This window comes from Diospyros lotus, chromosome 6 (genome assembly GCF_014633365.1).
Source record: "Diospyros lotus cultivar Yz01 chromosome 6, ASM1463336v1, whole genome shotgun sequence".
Taxonomy (NCBI): domain Eukaryota; kingdom Viridiplantae; phylum Streptophyta; class Magnoliopsida; order Ericales; family Ebenaceae; genus Diospyros; species Diospyros lotus.
In genome coordinates, this window is record NC_068343.1 from 8124059 (window position 1) to 8143976 (window position 19918).

Genomic DNA, 19918 nt, shown 5'->3' on the forward strand with positions numbered 1-19918 from the left:
ACAGACGCAAAAAAACACTAAAATGTTTATATTATAATTAAATAATTCCACAATGCAACAAAGACACTATAATTAAATAACTCCAGGCTACATATCTGGGCTTGGGATTTTTAGTTTATATTATAATAATATATACATTTATGTATGTATACTTGTGGTTTTGAATTGAAGATTAGGTCAAACACCACTGGTCCAGGCATAAGTAGCTATTGGATGGTGTAGGCCTGCCCTATTCAATTTCATCATTAGGCAACGGTAAGTCCGGATCAACTCCAACAGAAATTAAAATTCAAGGAATTAAGCCTTCTTTTAAAATCTTAAATTCCGACATGGTGCTACAGGCCAGACCTATCTCTGTTAAAACTATGGAATGGAAAAATAGTTATGTGAAGAAACTTCAGGACATTAACTCATATTCTGGTCAGCATCCTGGCAATCAGAAAAACAGCACATAGCATGGGAATGAATTAGGGATCTTCACCAAGACCAACCTATAGTATCACAAGGTTAATGGCCCGCGTCCCTATGCTTCTCCATACCCCTGGCCCCAACAACTAACCAAGTTAATATAGTTGACATGGAGCATGGATTACCTGAAGGAGAGTAACTGCAATCTTATACTGAGCACAGATTGTGGCTTGAGCTCTGATGTCGGCTCCACGAGAATGATCCTTGGCCAGTGCCAGGAAAGCTTCATCAAAACAGGATAATGCATCTGGGAGTTGATTCTGATCAAGGTGGGCAAGTCCAGTCTTAAAACAAACTGAAGCAGCAGCCCCACGAGGAACCTGTAACATGAATATTCTAATAAAACAGAAATACAACAGAATAGATTTATGCATGACCCATGAAAGATTAGCGAAAGCTGAGCTGAAAGATACAAGCTAGGCAGTCTGTTCTCAACCTCCAAGTAAAACAGATTCCTTACTATCTATCCTGTCATGCCCAAATCACCCAATGGTGTTTGGGAGGAAATACAGAACAACTTTCCTTTTGTGGAGCATCATTTTTGAATACAATGAGAAAATTTAAGCATTAATAGGAAACATAAAAGCCTTCTAAAACTTTGAACCGCTATATCTTTAAACATGAAAATTAAGCCACATAATTTTGAAGTAAGGCGTTGCCCCGATGCTTCACCTTCAGGTGATGCCAACAACATTAAGCAATTCAATATTGCAATAGGTCCCTCTTCTTCAAAGTTTTTTGTTCCAATTCAATGGTCAAAATCCTTTCCTAGGGATGACTTGGGTATATTGTCAATTACACGCAGATTTTCCTTTCCCATCAGCTTTAGTAATAATAAACATAGGAGACAACTTGAGGTAAGAGAGAAAGTGGACAACAAACTTCCACTTATGAAAGGAACCAAAAGCTTTTACAGTCAAAGTTTATAGAAAAATGCATCATGATGAATAAACATCAACCAGAGAAAAATGAGCTATAATAAATATCATCCAACATCAAATTAGTACATTAAACCTCAGAAAACTTCACTGCTTACAAGAAAATTAGGCTGGCCTCATACCACAAGAGAGGGTTCCCCTTGAACTTACATTTTTTTAATAATACAACAACATATCCAGCCTTTATCCCACTATGTGGGATCGGCTACATGAATTCTAAACTTCCATGTATTTCTGTCTTTTGTCATATCCTCATTTAGATCCATATATTTCATATCAAATTTTAATGTCTCTCTCAAAGTCTTCTTTGGTCTACCTCTACCTCTTTTTGTGACTAATTGTTCCATTTCATCAACTCTCCTCACATGAGCGTCTCTTAGTCTCCTTCTCACATGACCAAGCCATCTTAGTCTAGTCTCTCTCATCTTCTTCTCGATTGGCACTACTCCTACCTTATTACGAATAACTTCATTTCTAACTTTATCCTTTCTTGTATGTCCGCACATCCATCTTAACATCCTCATCTCCGCTACACTCGTCTTTTGCTCATGCTGGTATTTGACTACCCAACATTTTGAGCCATATAGCAAGACTGGTCTTATAGCTGTCCTATAAAATTTTCCTTTCAATTTTAATGGGATTTTACCATCACATAACACCCCCGATGCATTTCTCCATTTTAGCCAACCTGCCTTAATTCTATGTGCGACATCCTCGTGGATTTCTCCATCTTTTTGAATCACTGATCCCAAATATCGAAAATGGTCTTTTCTTTGTAAGATTTGGTCTTCTAATTTTATTATAACATCATCCACTCTTGCATTTTTACTAAATTTGCATTCCATATATTCTGTTTTCTTTCTACTTAATTTAAATCCCTTAGATTCTAAATTGTTTCTCCACAACTCAAGCTTAGTGTTCACTCCTTCTTTTGTTTCATCCACCAACACTATGTCGTCTGCAAATAGCATACACCATGGCACATCTGTCTGAATATCTTTAGTGAGTTCATCCATTACTAGGACAAATAAGTATGGGCTTAGTGCAGAACCTTGATGCAGTCCTATTGTAGTTGTAAATGGTTCAGTATCCCCTCCGCATGTTCTGACCCTTGTCTCTACACCATGATACATGTCCTTAAGGACTTGTATATAGGCTATTTTGACTCATTTATTCTCTAAAACCCTCCATAATACTTCTCTAGGGACCCTATCATAGGCCTTTTCTAGATTTATAAACACCATATGTAGGTCCTTCTGATGATCTCGATACCTTTCCATTAGACGCCTCAGTAGATATATAGCTTCCATTGTTGACCTACCAGGCATGAAACCAAACTGATTTTCTGACACCTTTGTTTCCTTTCTGAGCCTCTGCTCTATTACTCTCTCCCAGAGTTTCATGGTATGACTCATTAACTTAATTCCTCTATAATTTTCACAGTTTTGAACATCTCATTTGTTCTTGTATATAGGAACCAAAGTACTCTTGCTCCACTCATCTGGCATCTTTTTTTATTTAAGGATGGCGTTAAATAGTTGCGTTAGCCAGGAGATGCCCTCTTCTCCTTTGTACAATGGTAACATTTATCTCAACCATGTGGTAGAACATTTTTTTTGAATATTTGTAGTCATGTTTCCATGTTGCACAAGTTGGTTTCACAATATCAACTATGTGATGAACATGACCATATCAATTATCTTCATTCACTACCATCTCATAAAACTTTTTCATATGATGATGGTGTGGGAACTTTATCTCATTATTCCTTTGTTTGAGGATTGTGTTAGGGAGGGCATCTGGTGTAAAATTTTGCCACATTGTTCTTTTTCATGGATTTGTATGGTCAATGTGACTTTTAGAAGTCAATTGGCATTATGAATGCCATGCCACTAACTCTAATTTCGTTAGGGTAAAACGTAGTTGACGATGATAATATTTATGTTGATTTTCTCATACCAATCCATTGGAGTATGGAGAAAGAACATAAAGCAAGGAACAGATTTCGAAGATATCTCAAATAAATAAATAAAAAAGCAAAATGGGAAAACGACACAGAAATAAGATACTCACTTGTCCAGGACGCACAGTTTTTGGTGAAGCTGGATGTGCAGGAGGTTGTCCCAGATTTACAGAACCTGGAGGTTCGAGTGAGCTAAGATCGAGGGGCTGAGTGGAGGTTAATACCTGAGCTACCTGAATCTGAGACCCTGGCACAACAGGCTGAGCCACAGGTGGAGGGACTCCACCATCTGGAAGTCCAACAGAATCAAGTGATAGAGGTTGCGAAGAAGCTTGAGGGGGAATGCCAACATCAGGTAGACCAAAATTAGATACAGGTACACCAACCTGGTCAGGTGCAGCCATGTTGGTTTCAACCCCTTGAGAATTCTGATCCATCCTTGAAAGGTAAGTCCCAGGTGGAGGCAGTGATTGTGCAACCTGGAGCGATGATATTGTATTCTGAAAAAAGTCCTCTGGAATTGGCCCAGCTCCAATGCCCGCAACCATAGGGCCAGTCTCTGACACAGGTGCATGTTGAGCTAATGAATCAATTCCAAAAGGATCAACAGGGGCAGGAAGTGGGGCACCTGTAACAGCTCCAGTGGTTGCAGGAGTAGGTTGAGGGAAACTCAGGCCAAGATCTGGATATATACCAGTTAAAGATTTGGTCCTGCTTATTGGTGGGCCAAGTCCATCACCGAGCTTAAACTGCTTTGTGGCTTCTTTGATCTTATTGACATCCACTGTAGTAGACTCAACAGGTTTTTCTCGGATTCTAATGCGTATTTTCTTAGCCTTTGAATTTTCCTCCTCATCACTGCTGCTACCATCAGCAGTGCCATATAGTGATTTTTTAAACTCTTCTTCAGCCTTTGCCTGTTCATCTGCAGCACTGGTGCCTACAGGTTGCTTGGTAAGAGTTTCTAAGCCCAACAGGGAATCACCCTCAGCCACCACCTTTGATTTGTTAGACATGGATGTACCAAGAGGAACATGAAGGGCATTTGCTCTGGCATCAGTAGCTACAGGCTTAAGTGCCTTGACCAAACTGTCTTCCCTTACTTCTACAACATTACCTCTTCCCTTTATTAAGCCCAGATAAATACCAATATGATCAGTTACAATGGATGGTATAGTCCCTTCATCTGTTTTCATGTATGGCATAACCTCTGCAGCCAGTTCCCACTGTGGTATAGCCTTTAAGTTGGCAGGTGTCTTGATTTCCCAATTACCTCCACCCCATTCTGGTCCTTTAGGAACCATGCTTTCAGCAGCAAAATTGGCAAAAATACCTTGTGTCCATCCAGTAGAACGGACCCTTAGTATTCTTTCACAATATCGTCTCAACTCGGAATCAGCACCCTCTTCCTCCAGGTTCTGAGCAAGGCGCCTCATTGCACTAGGGTTAAGGTGGCATATGAATAGGTCAAGCATGCTTTCATAATCTGAGATTACTTCAAAAGTTTCTTTTGCACTGTCAAATTGACCATACCTGCAATTTTCGTAATATTCAAATATGTCATATGAGACATCAAAAAAAAAAGAAAAAAGAAAGAAAAAGAAAGTCACGTGAGTGAAATCCTGAACAAAGAACTTAAACACTCAAACATCTTATCAATTCATTAACAGCTCAAAAAGAGAGCAATCAATGATCAACCCAGTTGATGTAAGGACCGAGGACCCTCATTTACCTGATCATTTCTGTATTAAAATAAATTTTACAAGGGTCAGAAACCCTTAGACATGACACGGATACAATGCCCTTAGAGAGGATATAGCCAAGGATAGGGATGCATGGAGGTCCTACTCCTACAATTCATGTACCTGACCATACCTAGTAGGATTAAGGCATGCAAATGCTGTTGTATGCATTCGACTGAAATTCTACAATTAATAGCATACAACTACATGTAGATGATATTAATATTTTACGCTAGGGAAAAATGAAAACTGAAACCACAGAGCTTTCTGAGGATAGACTAAAGTGAACCATAAAATGCTCTAAGACATGACAGTCCCAATTCAATGCCTGAGAAAATTCTAACAATGGGAAGAAGAAAAAGAAAACAAAAGAAAACATTTTTCATCCTTGTGCCTCCAGCAAGTAGCAAATTATCTTCTGAGACAAATAATAAAAAAGTCAAAGTTCAGGCAACATACAGTTGCATGATGGTAAGCTAAAGGATTAAATGTACAACTGCAGATATCACTTACTAGGCATGGAATAGTATTTAGCCACAAAAATAAGGGGCAAAGGAACCAAGGGCCCAAGATAGTAGAAGGGATTGCAATTAGGAGCAGGGAACCAAGTAACAAAACAATGGAGCCACATACTTGATACAGGCATATCCCAACTGGCGAAATCGTTGAAACAAATGAGAGGTTGGAGGGCATTGTGGATAGTCTCTGGAACGCAAAAACTCATCCTTTAAAACAGACAGCGCAATAGAAAATCGGAGCGCATTGATTGCATAGATTCCACGTAGCACCTAAGTTTAGCCAAAACAAATTAATGAAAACCAGGATAGATGATTGATAAATGCATAATACAACAAATCCTATATTGATCACCTGAGTAAACTGTGGACCTGATTGAGATAGTGCTACAGCAAGATCTCCACAAACTGGAGAACCTCTAGAGAGAATATCCAGAGATCGCGGAGTTATGCGCAAACTGTCAAACCTTCATTTAGAGAATACAATTGATGTCATTTGTCACAAAACTCATACTCAGATCAAGTTACCACCAAAATTAAAATGAGAATGGATAAGAGAAATATAGAACTGTTATGTGTATGAAGAAGAAAGTTTTGTATGCCACAAACAAACATGCCTCCTAGCAGAGGAAGGAAAACCTGGATGTTATTTGGTACAGTATCTCTGACAGATCTAGCTTCTGTTCAAAACTCTCTTGCATTGTGGCAAATCCAATAAGAAGAGGTTCAAGAAGCCCGACAAGACAACTCTTTATCTCAACTGCCTTTTTTTGTTTGGGAGTTACCTCTGTTGGGTTTGCAAGCAACAAACGATCATTCAATGCACCAACCAGCACTGCATGGAAGTTCATCATGATGGCTCAGTAATAAAGGATGATTCAATAGAATCGATAGACTTGCAATTGTTGACAAAGGTTAAACACGAGCAGAGAAAATGGAAGGCTGCTGAAAAAGCTCAAATACGAAAGCAAACAACATAAGATACCTGCATTGGGCATACTAATGGAAAGAATTGTCCTCACTCTTCCATCCCACCCAAGCACACTAATGGCAGTGGCAGTTGAAAACAATAATGCAGGTCCAACCCAGAGAAGGGATCTAAAGTAACCAGAAGTTAAAGACATACAAAATTCAACATTATTTCACATAAAAATGTGCAACTATTGAAAAAGTAGCCATTATGTATAAGTTTTCTGTATGAGGATATTGAAGGAAGTCCTTTATCAAACTTTGTAGAGCTGCTTGACAGTATATCTAGATCTGCTGACACAATTAGAACTCTTTGAGTTGTTAATATTCCTGCAACATAACCTCGAAGAGTTTCTTGCCAGTGAACCTGGAAAAGATGGTTGGAAAAGTATATCAATTTTCTAATCAGTTGAGACATTCAAGTAGATCTACATAAACTGACAATGAGTTGGGAGTTAACTTCCTGGTAAGTGGTAGCCAATCCATGGTTGAAGGCTATATGAGCAGCAATAAAGGATATTCTACGCTACTAAGCTACAGAGTTATGAAAGTTTCAGAGACCTCAGTGCTTAGGCTAGTGATATTCCGCAGCTTTCTGGTGCATTTGAGTGTTAAACTTGACATTGGTATGGGACTAGGTATAAAATAGTAAAATACAGAAGCCCAAATTGTTGAGAGTGAAAATAATAATATAAAGGATAAAGTTAACCCTCTATCTGACGATTTAAGCTTTTCGATGAGATAGTGGTTAATTTTTGTTGAAGATAATCTTGGAAAAGATAAAGCCAAATTCTATCTTGAAGATTTGAAGCTAAAGGCGAGATAAGAAGATAAAAAGATAAAGCTTCTCTATATCTGAAAAATTAGGATTTTTATTATCTAAATAAGTTGTTATTATTTTGTAATTTGAATGTCCTATTTTTTAGCTAGGAAATAAGTTGTATTACTATATTTAATACAGCCGTGTACCACAGAATATGTGAGTTTTTCTGTGCTTTGGATCACTTCTCAATTAGAGTTTTGATTCTTTAAATTGTTCATGGTATCACAGAATAAGTACGTGTAAACCACCATGCCTTCCGTAGCACATTAACTCTCCTCAATATGGCCGATTTCTCAACCACCAGTGCAACCTCCAATATCGCACCTTCCGCCTCTCGATCAGCCCTTCCATCCTCTTCTCCTATCTCGGTAGATCATCATACTCTTCAAATCACACAGCATAAGCTTACTGGAACCAATTTTCGGGAATGGTCACAGTCGGTTATGTTGGTGATGAAAGGGAAAGGTAAGATGGGTTATCTCACATGTGGAACAACTCAGCCAGATGCTGATACATCCGAGTATAATACCTGGGATGCTGAAAACTCCATAGTGATGGCTTGGATCATCAATTCTATGGAGCCAAAGATAGGGAGAACCTACTTATTCTATAAGATAGCCAAGGAAGTGTGGGATGCTGTTCAAAGTCTGTATTCAGATATGGAAAATACAGCACAATGCTTTGAGGTAAGATCGGCCTTAAAAACCACCCGCCAAGGTAACAACTCGGTCACTGATTACTACAATATTTTATCTGAACTATGGCATGAGATGGATCTAAATTATGATATAAACTGGGAGTTCATAGAAGATGGAGTGAAATATGCAAAGATGGTCGAGAAGGAGCGGGTGTTTGATTTCTTGCAGGGACTAAACTCTGACTTAGATGAAGTCAGAGGACAGCTTCTAGGGATAAAACCCTTCCCTTCCATCAAGGAGGCCTTTGCTGAAGTAAGGAGGGAAGAAAGCAGAAAAAAAGTGATGATGCACACAGCAACTAAAGTTAACAATCAAGGTGGATCAGCACTTGCAGTCTCCAAACAAAAGACAACAGCACCTCGAGGAGATCATACAAGAGATAAATCTTGGTGTGATCATTGCAAGAGACCAAACCACACCAAAGAAAACTGTTGGAAGTTACATGGAAAGCCTGCTAATTGGAAGGGGAGAAACCAGAATCAGAAAAGACCACAGCCAGCCTATGCAGCAGATACAGAAGAAGGTACAAGTGTCATCCTAACTTCTAACCAGTTGGGGAAATCCTGCAACAAGTTTTAAACCAAACAAGGGTTACAAAACCCACTGATTCTGAAGAAGTATCGAACCCAACAGCCTCCCATGTGAAACAAGGTATAGTTTATGATTGTTATCTTTCTAAGCTGCTTAATAAGAATGATTGGATTGTTGACACGGGGGATTCTGATCATATGACCAGATCCCTTTGTGGTATGATGGATTACAAACGTTGTGAGAAGAATATAAAAGTGACTATGGCAGATGGCACAATATCACATGTTGAAGGAGAAGGTTCGGTATAACTAGATGGTTTGTGGCTGAAATCTATTTTATATGTGCCTTCATTAAAATGCAATTTGCTGTCTATCAGCAAAGTTACTAGAGATATGCATTGCAAAGTAACGTTTTTTCCTACTCATTGTGTTTCAGGACCTCATTTCGGGGAGAATGATTGGCAATGCTAAGGAGAGAGAAGGCCTTTACTATATGCAAGGATCGGCTGCTACTCTTGCTTTTCTTTCTAGGTTACAGAATTCCTTTGTTTCCTCTATTGTTTCAGATTCTAACATCTACTTGTGGCACAAAAGATTAGGTCATCCGAACTTTCGATATTTAAAGATTTTGTACCCTCGTTTATTTGGCAATAAAATGAGTGATTCATCCCATTCAGACATATCAACCAACTAAACCTTTTTACATTATCCATAGTGATGTATGGGGGCCAATTAGGGTGTGTTAGGTGTTTTTGATGAAGGAAAAATCAGAAGTCTTTAAAATTTTCAGAAACTTTCATCAAATGGTTCTCAACAATTTTCAAACATCCATTCATATCATTCGTTCGGATAATGGAAAAGAATACTTCTCCTCTAAATTCAAGACATACTTGAGTGACAATGGCATTATTCATCAAAGCACATGTCCCTATAACCCCCAACAAAACGGAATTGCTGAAAGAAAAAATCGGCATTTGCTAGAAATTGCTCGCACATTGATGTTCTCTAGTTCTGTGCCTACATCCTTTTGGGGAGAAGCCATCCTTATAGCAACCTATCTCATTAATAGGCTTCCTACTAAAATCCTCAATTTCAAAACCCCATTAAACACTCTCATTACATCATATCCTCTCCTAACCCGCATGCTGAATTCCTTATCCCCTAAAGTCTTCGGATGTACAGCCTTCGTTCACAATTATCACTCAAAATTGCATCCTAAGTCCTTGAAGTGTGTTTGTTGGCTACTCGCCCACCCAACCAGGATACAAGTGTTATTGTCCTAACACTAAAAAGTTTCTTGTGTCATGTGATGTCTCTTTTCTCGAGAATCAGTTTTATTATCCTACCACTAACTTGCAGGGGGAGGTGTCTAGTGCAGTTTTTGATAGAGATAATTGTTGGGATGTTAGTATTTTGCCTAAAACAGTTGTTCCTTCTATTCCCATTCCGAATACTGTAACTTATTCAGGGGGAGAACAACAAAAAACTACTGTAGAAAAAACTGCAATAGCAGATCCTAAATCAAAGCTGCCACTCAAGGTATATTCAAGAAGAAAGGATCTTGAACTGAGGCAAGACCAATCATCATTCCTAGAACAAGGTCCAACACATGGAGAGGAAGCAAGAAATGAATCAGCAGCGCCAAGTGAAGATCTCAACAGAACACAAAATGCTGAATCAGAAACAAAAATTGGAAATTCGGAGGCTGAATCAATTGATCTGGATGTCCCAATCGCTTGGAGGAAAGGGGTAAGATCATGTGCTAAACACCCCATTGCTAATCATTTGGTGTATTCCGGCTTTCCCCAGGTTTAAGGGCATTTACTATAAAGATGGATGAGGTGTACATACCAAAAAACATTGGTGAAGCTCTAAAAAATCCTGACTGGAAAAGAGCTGTAATGGAAGAAATGGATGCCCTAATAAAAAATGGCACGTGGGAACTGGTTGAACTACCTGAAAACAAGAAAGTGGTAGGAAGTAAATGGGTTTTCACAACAAAATATAGAGCTGATGGGAGCATTGAACGATACAAAACAAGGTTGGTGGCCCAAGGATTCACACAAACCCAAGGTATAGATTATGAAGAGACTTTTGCACCTATTGCAAAACTCAATTCTATACGTGTGTTATTATCAATTGCAGCCAACTTAGATTGTGAACTACACCAACTTGATATAAAGAATGCATTTCTGAACGGAGAGCTAGAGGAAGAGATATATATGAGAATTCCTCCTAGATTTGAAGGAAAAGGGAAGGTTTGCAGATTAATCAAATCACTATATGGGCTAAAACAATCTCCTAGGATCTGGTTCAAGCGATTTAGGTCCACATTACATCGGGTAGGGTATCAATAAGGGCAGTCTGACCATACCCTATTTACTAAACATGCTGCTAATGTCTAAAAACAATTTTAATTGTTTATGTGGATGACATTATTATTACAAGTAATGATCATCAGGAGATTAAAGCTTTAAATGAACAATTACATCAGACTTTTGAAATAAAAGACCTTGGGCAGATGAGATACTTTCTTGGGATGGAAATAGCAAGGAGCAAGGAGGGAATCCTTATATCTCAAAGAAAATATACACTAGACCTACTCAAAGAAATAGGCAAGCTAGGTTGTAGACCAGCTAGTACCCCACTAAAACCCAATTGGAAGGCTAGTGTAGATGGGACAGAAAAAGAAGTTGATAAGGAGAGGTATCAAAGATTAGTGGGGAGGGTAATATACTTATCTCTTACCAGACCAGACATTTCATATACAGTAAGTAAAGTAAGTCAACACATGCATTCACCTCACGGCAAACATCTTGATGCAGTTTATCATATCCTAGATACCTTAAAGGAACTCCTGGAAACGGTATTTTATTCAAAAAAACCGAAGACCGAGGAATTCAATGGTTTGTAGATGCTAATTGGGCAGGTTCCTTTGAAGATAGTAAATCAACTTCTGGTTATTGCACAAAGCTATGGGGAAATAATGTTACGTGGAGAAGCAAAAAATAGAGTGTGGTAGCAAGAAGTAGTGTTGAAGCAGAGTACCAAGCTATAGCTCAAGGAGTCTGTGAAATAATATGGCTGGAAAAATTTATGAATGATTTGAAGATGACTAATAATGATCCTACAAGATTATACTGTAACAGTAAATTTGCCTTCAGTATAGTAAACAATCTGGTTCAACATGACGGGATGAAGCATGTGAGAATTGATAGGCATTTCATCGAGCAAGAGATTGAAGATGGTGGAATAAACCTGATGTATATCCCTACTGGCCTACAAGAAGCCGACATCTTTACCAAAGCAATGAACAAACAAGGCTTTGAAATGATAAGAGGCAAGCTGGGAATGAAAGATATCTATGCTCCAGCTTGAGAGGAAGTGTTGAAAATAATATTGGAAAAGATAAAGCCGAATTATATCTTGAAGATTTGAAGCTAAAGGCGAGATAAGAAGATAAAAAGATAAAGCTTCTCTATATCCGAAAAATTAGGATTTTTATTATCTAAATAAGTTATTATTTTGTAATTTGAATGTCCTATTTTTTAGCTAGGAGATAAGTTGTATTGCTATATTTAATACAGCCGTGTACCACAGAATATGTGAGTTTTTTTGTGCTTCGGATCACTTCTCAATTAGAGTTTTGATTATTTAAATTGTTCAATTTTTATGGTATTAGAGCAGACAAAAGTCTTGAGTTCAAATCTTCCCGCTAACCCAATGTTTACATAATGGCACATATTTGGACCAATTATACAATGAAGCCTGACCACACAAGGGGGCTTGTTGAGAGTAAAAATGATAATATTAAAAATAAAGTTGACCCTCTAGCTAACAACTTAAGCTTTTAGATGAGATGGTGATGAATAACTTAACACAAAGCATGAGCTCTGAGCCAAATGAGGCATATTTGATCTTCATTTTATGTTTAGAAGGAAAGGTTACACTCAGCAAACCCATGCTCGCTCTATTAACAGAGACTAAAAAATGGAACATCATTTCTTACCTGTTTACAGGTATATACTTATCATTTGACGCTTACCTAGTTATGGGAAAGAATATTCAGTTTGAAACAAAATTGAAGTCTAATCTATGGAATCCAATCTAATGCAAAATCAATGTGAAAAACAGGCATGGAAAAACTATTACATGGCTATTACATGCAGGCATAGTAACTCGAGTCTATTTTGAAATTTGCAAAAAAGAAAAATCCATCTAACTAAGGGCAGGAGGTAAAAGGGGAAGGAGATGTTACAAAGAACACTTGTTTCCATTCTCAAACTGAAAGTCACCTCTTTCAACAAAAAATGCAATCCAAGGCTCCACCATGAGCAGGGTGCACACATGATCACCATGTTGAGTGTAGATTTTGATGATTGATGATTGGCATGTGTGAATGTGAATTTATATTTTATGTACTATCAAAGCATGAAGCCTTCATAAGGCTTACAAAGCTATTCTTTAGTGATTTCATGACACAGGTTATATATAGAAACTTCTTATACTTATATAGAGATTTCATTATATATGGAAACGTGTTTTTAGAGAGCTTTCTAGAAATTTGAGTATTTGAGCTATGAATGGAAAGTTCTTAGAATGGAAAGTCTAGAAGATATATTGAATCCTTGTTCATATATGGGAAGTTCAAAAGATATATATGGAAGTTTTTGAGGAGATTGGAGTAGTCCACTATATGGAGTTGCCATATATGTAACTTGGCGACATGGCATTGTTAATGTGGCATTTTGATGATATGGCAGCCACGTGGAGCACACTCATCAAGGTTACATCTTCTCGTTGGTCTAAATATGGTAAGAGAATCATGGAGTAAATTTAAAGGTTCTTAGAAGCTTCTTTACTTAGTTAAATATGGAAGAATTTTTGAATTGCATTCAAATGGAGAAGTTAAAGATTCAGCCCTATTATTCAACATTAATGGAGGAAATTAAGGTTTGAAAGTTAAACCTTGATTGATATTACTTTCCTTTATTGCTGATTCTATCTCATTAAAAGGATCCTCTACTCAAATCATGGAATCAATTATCCTACTCATTATGACTAATTGATATCCTCATTATAGCTAATTGATATCTTCATTATGGGAGAATATTCTAAGGATATCTTGCATATATTCAGCTACACAAATTGATTCTCTTCTTGTTGTCAACATTTTTAATATGGAAACTTGATCAATTAAGGGCCTTTGAAGTTATAATTGATATCTTCATTATTAGACAAATTTGCTTCATTATTTGAGAATATTTGGAAAAATTTTACACCATTTGGAGGTTTAAATTCAAATTTCAAATTAGCTATGCTTGTTATGGAAGCTAAGGGGCCAATTGCACAATCAAAGGAGTTTGAAGATCAACTAGAAGTCAGAATTGATCATTTGTTATTTAATTTCGATTTTGCAAGAATTATGAAGGGTTTGGATGATATTTTTTAATCCTTGAAATCAGCCATGCATTATTGGAATTGATTTGCTCATTCAAGGCTGATTGAAGATCTACAAAATTCAAAGGTCTTGAAGATCAATCAAGTTAGCTGATTATGGAAGGTAAATCAAGAATTCAAAATGAAAGGATGAGATTGGCTTGAAGACTTGCCACATGGAGGGCTGAGATTGATCGAGGAAAGCCTACTCTAGCACTATATAAAAGGGTCCCTTGAAGGCTTTGGAACAACTTTTGGAAGCCCTATTATTTTCTACATCATTGACCAAGATTTTCATTCTCTCTAAGTCTTTCTTTTCCTCTATCCTCTTGAGAGAAAACTAAGAGAGTTCTCTACACTTCATTGTATTATTTTTGAGAGAACCCTATTTCTCAATCTCTACTATTCTTGTATCTTGTAAAGAGCGTACAAAATCCAAACCAGTGAGAGTGAGACTCCAGAAATAGTTTGGTGGTGGTGAAGCCAAGTGAAGGCTTCGGTGGTTGTATCAAAAGTTTCATATAGTGGATTTGGTTGAAAATCCTAAGGAAGGAAATCCTTAGGTAGTGGATGTAAGCCATAAGGGCCGAACCACTATACATCGCTGTGTTCTTCTTCTCTTCACTCTTTACTTATTCTTGCTTGATTATACTTGTTTGTTTTTGGTATTATATTCTGTTTTGCTTTAACTGATCATTCTTTATTTAAAGTCTTGTTATTGTGTGCATTCAAATCACATGTTTTCACCAAGTTGTAATTTGAAGAGTATATTGGATCTAAGCACATACTAGCACAACTGGCGGATATCATATTATCCATCTAGTATTTAAGTGCTCCCGTACTCTCAACTACAATTTTGGTTTGTATTAAATTTGTTTTCTCATATATATACATGCATAAGTTTTGCATTAGAATTTTTAAAAGGTGTCAATTCACCCCCCCCCCCCCCCCCCCCTCCTTGTCTAGGTTAGAACTCAACACACCAGTGGCATACAAAGCTATAAAGCTCCTCCACACATACTGAGTGAGATAAATCCATAGAGTAGCAATATTAGCCAGTTTTATATTCCAACATGGTGATGCAATTTAGGTGCAGGGTTTTCATATCACTGCAAAGGAGCAGATAGTAGAATAGTCTCTATTTTAAACATCACTATATCTAATACAACAACATATCATAACCTTTTTGTTTTTTTCTTTTTCTATGAGATGCCCTTACTGTATTCATAGAAGATTCCACATAATAAGATGCCAATACAAAACAAGCCTTAAACTCACTAGGTTGGATAACCACAATGCATCAATTTTAAATTAAGATGCCAACACACTGAAGTAAATTTAACCATAATGCATCAAGATATGGCAAAAGTCTCAGATCAACAATAATCTTAAAAAACACAAGGGAGGCACATCTCTACTGGCATCCATGTTACAAAACCATTATGATGTTTATAGACCATATCTCACGCTCTTTATGCAGGATCGTAAACTATAATTTGGAAATCTGCATGGAGAACCCCTTGTTCAGCCTTTTTGAGAGAGACCCAGAAAAGGGAAACAATAAGCAATAGAAAAAGAATGCAATAATAATAGTGCTTAGCATCCTCAAATGAATTGCAATCCATGCCCTTGCCAGTCGTTCAACAATAAAAACATCATATTGTTCAACAGTCCAACAATTATTTACATGTGTTGAAAAATGGAGAACCAATTACCTGAAGTACAATCTCATTTATTTTCAACTTGATCGATTTTCTTCCTTCACCCTGGGTTGGTATATAATGACCATTAGCATTTGAAACGCGGTAACCCTGAACAAGTTTTGCCAGGCCAATCTGGTCCCCATGAGTAGCAAACATCATGGTTGATTCTAAAATAAAGCAGACTCTGATTAGCATTCTATCAATAATCAATCACTAACATAAATTATCAAGGAACTTTTCTCCAAGCACCTATTGGGGTTGAAAAGATGCGATCAACTTGAGTTTCAAAAAGAAATTCCACGGGTCCTTTCACTGAACCAACATTAACATCTACTGACTGGCCTTGATCTTCTGCACCATTCTTCTCATCAACCTGTTGTGAAGCTCCTCCCGGAAGAATATATAAACCAAGTCCAGTCTCGTCCTCGTCAAGAATTACAAATTGATTTTCATTGGGTCCAATAAATGCAGCATCCTTACCTAGGAAGTCAAAAAATGATTTGAATTAAATTTCAATTTCCATGAGCATTGTGTCAAGATATACCAGCAGTACACACTTTTATAAGCATACCCTTCACTGTGCTTGCTTTACTATTAGCTGACAGAGAATCAGTGTTTTCCCAATAAAGAACTACTTCATGTGTGGTGCCACTTAACTTATATACAACAAGGAACAGGTGCTGCTTTTTGCTGTGGAGCAAGTATTTTGGATGGAGTTCTACATTCCCAGGAATCTGAAGACAGGAAGTAGATGCGCAAGATGTAAACCCCTTGATAATATTCAATACAGTAAAACAAGAATCACAAGCCTTAATCTCATTAAGTGGGATCAACATTCAATGAAGTACAATCTTCAAAATAATTAGCTAAAAAGTAAAACAAAAGATTTCAGATAATACCGAGATGTAAAGCTTCTTGTAAATGTTATCTACTCCTGAACAGAGATTATATGCCATAAGGTTAAGACCCTCTAGATAAAATGCCCTGACAGGATAATAAAGAACTCGATTCTCTTTATTGAAGAAATTTAGCTCCAGATGAAATGGCTGAGAGAAAAAGACAGGTGTCAGACGACAAACCAAACAAAAGCAATGCAAAACAAGTCCACAATGAGCAATTTTCCCACAAAGTTACCTGGCACACAGGAAGATCTTTCAGATGATGCTTGGAATCTAGAACAGTGATAAGAGGTAAACGTGACATTGGAGTACTTTTGGCATGCTCTTCCATGAAATGCTGTAAAACCAAGCAAAAAAGATGATGCAATGCTGTCAAACTGGAGAAATGGTGATTATTTGCATAACTGTAGAGGGTGGACAATATACATTCGTTTTCTATCTTTTTTAGGAGTGCATATATAAACAAGATGATTACAAGCTAGAATTCATGTAACTGACCCACCTAGTAGGATTAAGACTTGACATGTTGTTGTACTTGTGTATACATAAAAAGAACTGTTGAGGGTTGAACCTTGTAAAAAATATCTACAAGAAGATCTCATCTACAAAAAAAGGTAAAAATCCTACTTTAACCACAAAAATAGGGAAGTGAAAATGTTCCCTGAAAAACATGTATAGAAGTCTCTACATCTTCAAATGGTCTTTTGGTTCTTTCTCTCCAAGCATGTCACATTAAACATAAAGGTGTAATAATTCAAAGCAATCTGGAGCCTCTCCTTCAGAAACTCTTTGGTCAAGCAAAACATAAAGCCAACGATTTTGGCCAGCATCACCCAAGACATTCCAAAGAAAGCAAGAATAAGATTCCACAGCTGGTAAAAAATGTGAATGGCTTCCTTGCATACCAAGCACCAGTCAGCTATAATATGTCTTCTCTTTCTTAGATTATTTACTATTGATTTGAAGCCATGCAACACAATTGATGAGAAGAAAGCCACAGTAGGCAGCACTCTCAGTTTCCAAATAACCTTCCACAGAAACATGTCCTCTGTGCCAGCTCTAAATGCCTCATAAAAGGACTGGATTGTGAATGTATGTGAAGTTGTAAACCCTAAGATCTGTTCAGTAGCTTCCATCTGTGAAATATTTGGGAGGACCTCATATTGTTATAAACCTACTTACACTATTGGGCATTACCATTGAAAATCGGGGTAAATAATAGATAGGAACAACCCCAAAGTATATGTGTGTCCTTGCAGTAGACTTTACATTGTTTACACTTCTAAGGTTTTGAACTTTAACTGCATGATAAAGCTTCTGTCATCTCCTAGATCTGAAAGTAATTGGAAATGGAAGAAATTCATTGGATGCATAATGCATTTGAGAACTGCTTAACATTCAAAACTAAAAAGAAGGGAAAAAAGAAGAAGTAGAGAACAGCAAAAGTCAAGTAAGAATGTCAGATGATACTGCTCATATATGCACAATGAGTGACATGTTAAAATAAATCCAAGTCTAGGCTTACATGTGTCAACACATGTAAAATAAAACCAAAACAAAGATTCTCCTAAAATTGATTCATTTCTGAGGGAAAAAAAGAGTTGAAAATAAATAAAAATTTAAAATATTGCCTTGTACTCTTCTTTGTATGTGACTTTTCTTTATAAATAATAAAATCACATAAAAGAGAAAACCTACTTAAAAGGGGCAGAGTCAAGTTTAGTGAGAATAGAATAAACCATTCTCCAATCACAGGCAACTCTACTTTTAACAAGCATCTGATCTCCACGTGAACCCATTGGAATGTCAAGAAACAATAATAACAATCACAAGCTTAATCCACTAAGCACAGTATGATACATGAATTCTAGCTCTACAACCATCTCTATCTATGGTCATATCCTTTATAAATTGATATCATGTTTAAGAATATCCCACCAAGATTTTTTAGTCTTCCTCTACCTCCTTTGCTATAAAAATCTTCCATTCCATCTACTCCATTCACAAGTGTGTCTCCTGGTTTTCTTCTTGTAGAAGATAAAAAATCTCAGCATTTAAGTCACAAAATCTTCTCTATTTTAGGCTATGTACAGTTAGGATTCTATCTAGGATGATTTACAGCTTCTTTGACTTTATTTGTTTCCTTTTTCAATTGATAGATGATTCTTAGAACATCACAATCCGTTAGGGATGTGATTTGTAATCTCCTTGTGTGTATATAGACCAGCCATGTACAGTTAATTTACGAATGAAAGAGAATTCCTTTCTCCACATGGTATCAGAGCAGAGTTAGGATCCTTCTCATTCTTTCGCCCTCTACCGGCAATCTTCCCGTCATCGACCAAGCAAATAATTTAGTTGTTCCAGGACTGTCCCCTTGGTCCAGTCATCGACCAAGCAAATAATTTAGTTGTTCTAGGACTGTCCCCTTGGTCCAGTTCTCATCTCCGTCGAGCGTGGCCATCGTTTGCGTCCGTCGACACCATCTCCGTCCAGATATGCCCTTCAATGTTGAAACCTCCGTCAGTTGTATCAGTGTCACCACCGCCCACCTCTGTCGACTCCAGCGGCGCTGTCACCATCCATTGTCTCCAGCTATGTCGTCGACGTCTGGGCTGATGTCTGCCATCGCTGCAACCAGTCCAGCAGCTTTGTCCGTCCGATCCAACGCCAGCCGTCACTGCAATCAGTCCAGCAGCTACTCCGTCGACGCCTGGGCTGTTGTCTGCCATTGCTGCAATCAGTCCAGCAGCTCTGTCCATCCGATCCAACGTTGGCCGTTGCTGAAATCAGTCCAGCATGTCATGTACCTAGGGTTTAGCCTAGGGTTTGGATGGGAAATCAGAAGAATCCCAGGGGTTCAGGATCAATTGCAGAATGATTGGAGAGGGAATTGGACAGAAATGGGTGAGATAATAGATAGAAATGAGGGAGAGTGCAGATTGGAACAGAGAAGGGAGAGAATAGAGAGAGAGAGAGAGAGAGAGAGAGCAGAGGGAAATGGAAGGGAGATTGAGAGAAAATTTAGAGAGGAAAATCAGAGAGTTTCATTCATCAATTCAAAAAACATATCCTTATCATCCCCAGCTGTGGCTTATATAGCCTAACAGCCTCCCACATGCACCCATGTGCATAACAACAAGCCTAACTAAGGTGTGCTGGAACATTCCTCCAGCTAACAGCCTGCTAACGTGACACAGCAGCCCTGTTCATCTGAGCCCAGTCTCAAAA

The 19918-nt window shown here is 37.7% G+C and overlaps 2 protein-coding genes across 2 annotated transcripts in view; one reads left to right on the plus strand and one right to left on the minus strand.

Annotated features, from left to right (window-relative positions):
* LOC127804887 (uncharacterized) overlaps window positions 1–19918 on the minus strand; it is a 72807-nt gene that overhangs the window by 5318 nt on the left and 47571 nt on the right. Inside the window, exons 12-23 of the mRNA XM_052341971.1 lie at window positions 16923–17024; window positions 16688–16834; window positions 16360–16522; window positions 16038–16268; window positions 15801–15955; window positions 6834–6962; window positions 6612–6729; window positions 6266–6461; window positions 5982–6093; window positions 5745–5899; window positions 3480–4902; window positions 594–788 (exon numbers count right to left, since the gene is read on the minus strand). Coding sequence (XP_052197931.1) covers window positions 594–788; window positions 3480–4902; window positions 5745–5899; window positions 5982–6093; window positions 6266–6461; window positions 6612–6729; window positions 6834–6962; window positions 15801–15955; window positions 16038–16268; window positions 16360–16522; window positions 16688–16834; window positions 16923–17024 — 3126 coding nt within the window. The remainder of the gene's footprint in view (window positions 1–593; window positions 789–3479; window positions 4903–5744; window positions 5900–5981; window positions 6094–6265; window positions 6462–6611; window positions 6730–6833; window positions 6963–15800; window positions 15956–16037; window positions 16269–16359; window positions 16523–16687; window positions 16835–16922; window positions 17025–19918) is intronic.
* On the plus strand, window positions 7651–9039 carry LOC127804888 (uncharacterized). Its single transcript, XM_052341973.1, has 2 exons — window positions 7651–8767; window positions 8853–9039. Exon 1 carries the CDS (start codon window positions 7700–7702, stop codon window positions 8693–8695), a length of 996 nt encoding a protein of 331 aa, XP_052197933.1. The 5' UTR covers window positions 7651–7699; the 3' UTR covers window positions 8696–8767; window positions 8853–9039.

Excerpts from the sequence above, each read along its gene's own strand:
- LOC127804888 (XM_052341973.1), top strand. The coding sequence starts at position 7,700 with ATGGCCGATTTCTCAACCACCAGTGCAACCTCCAATATCGCACCTTCC.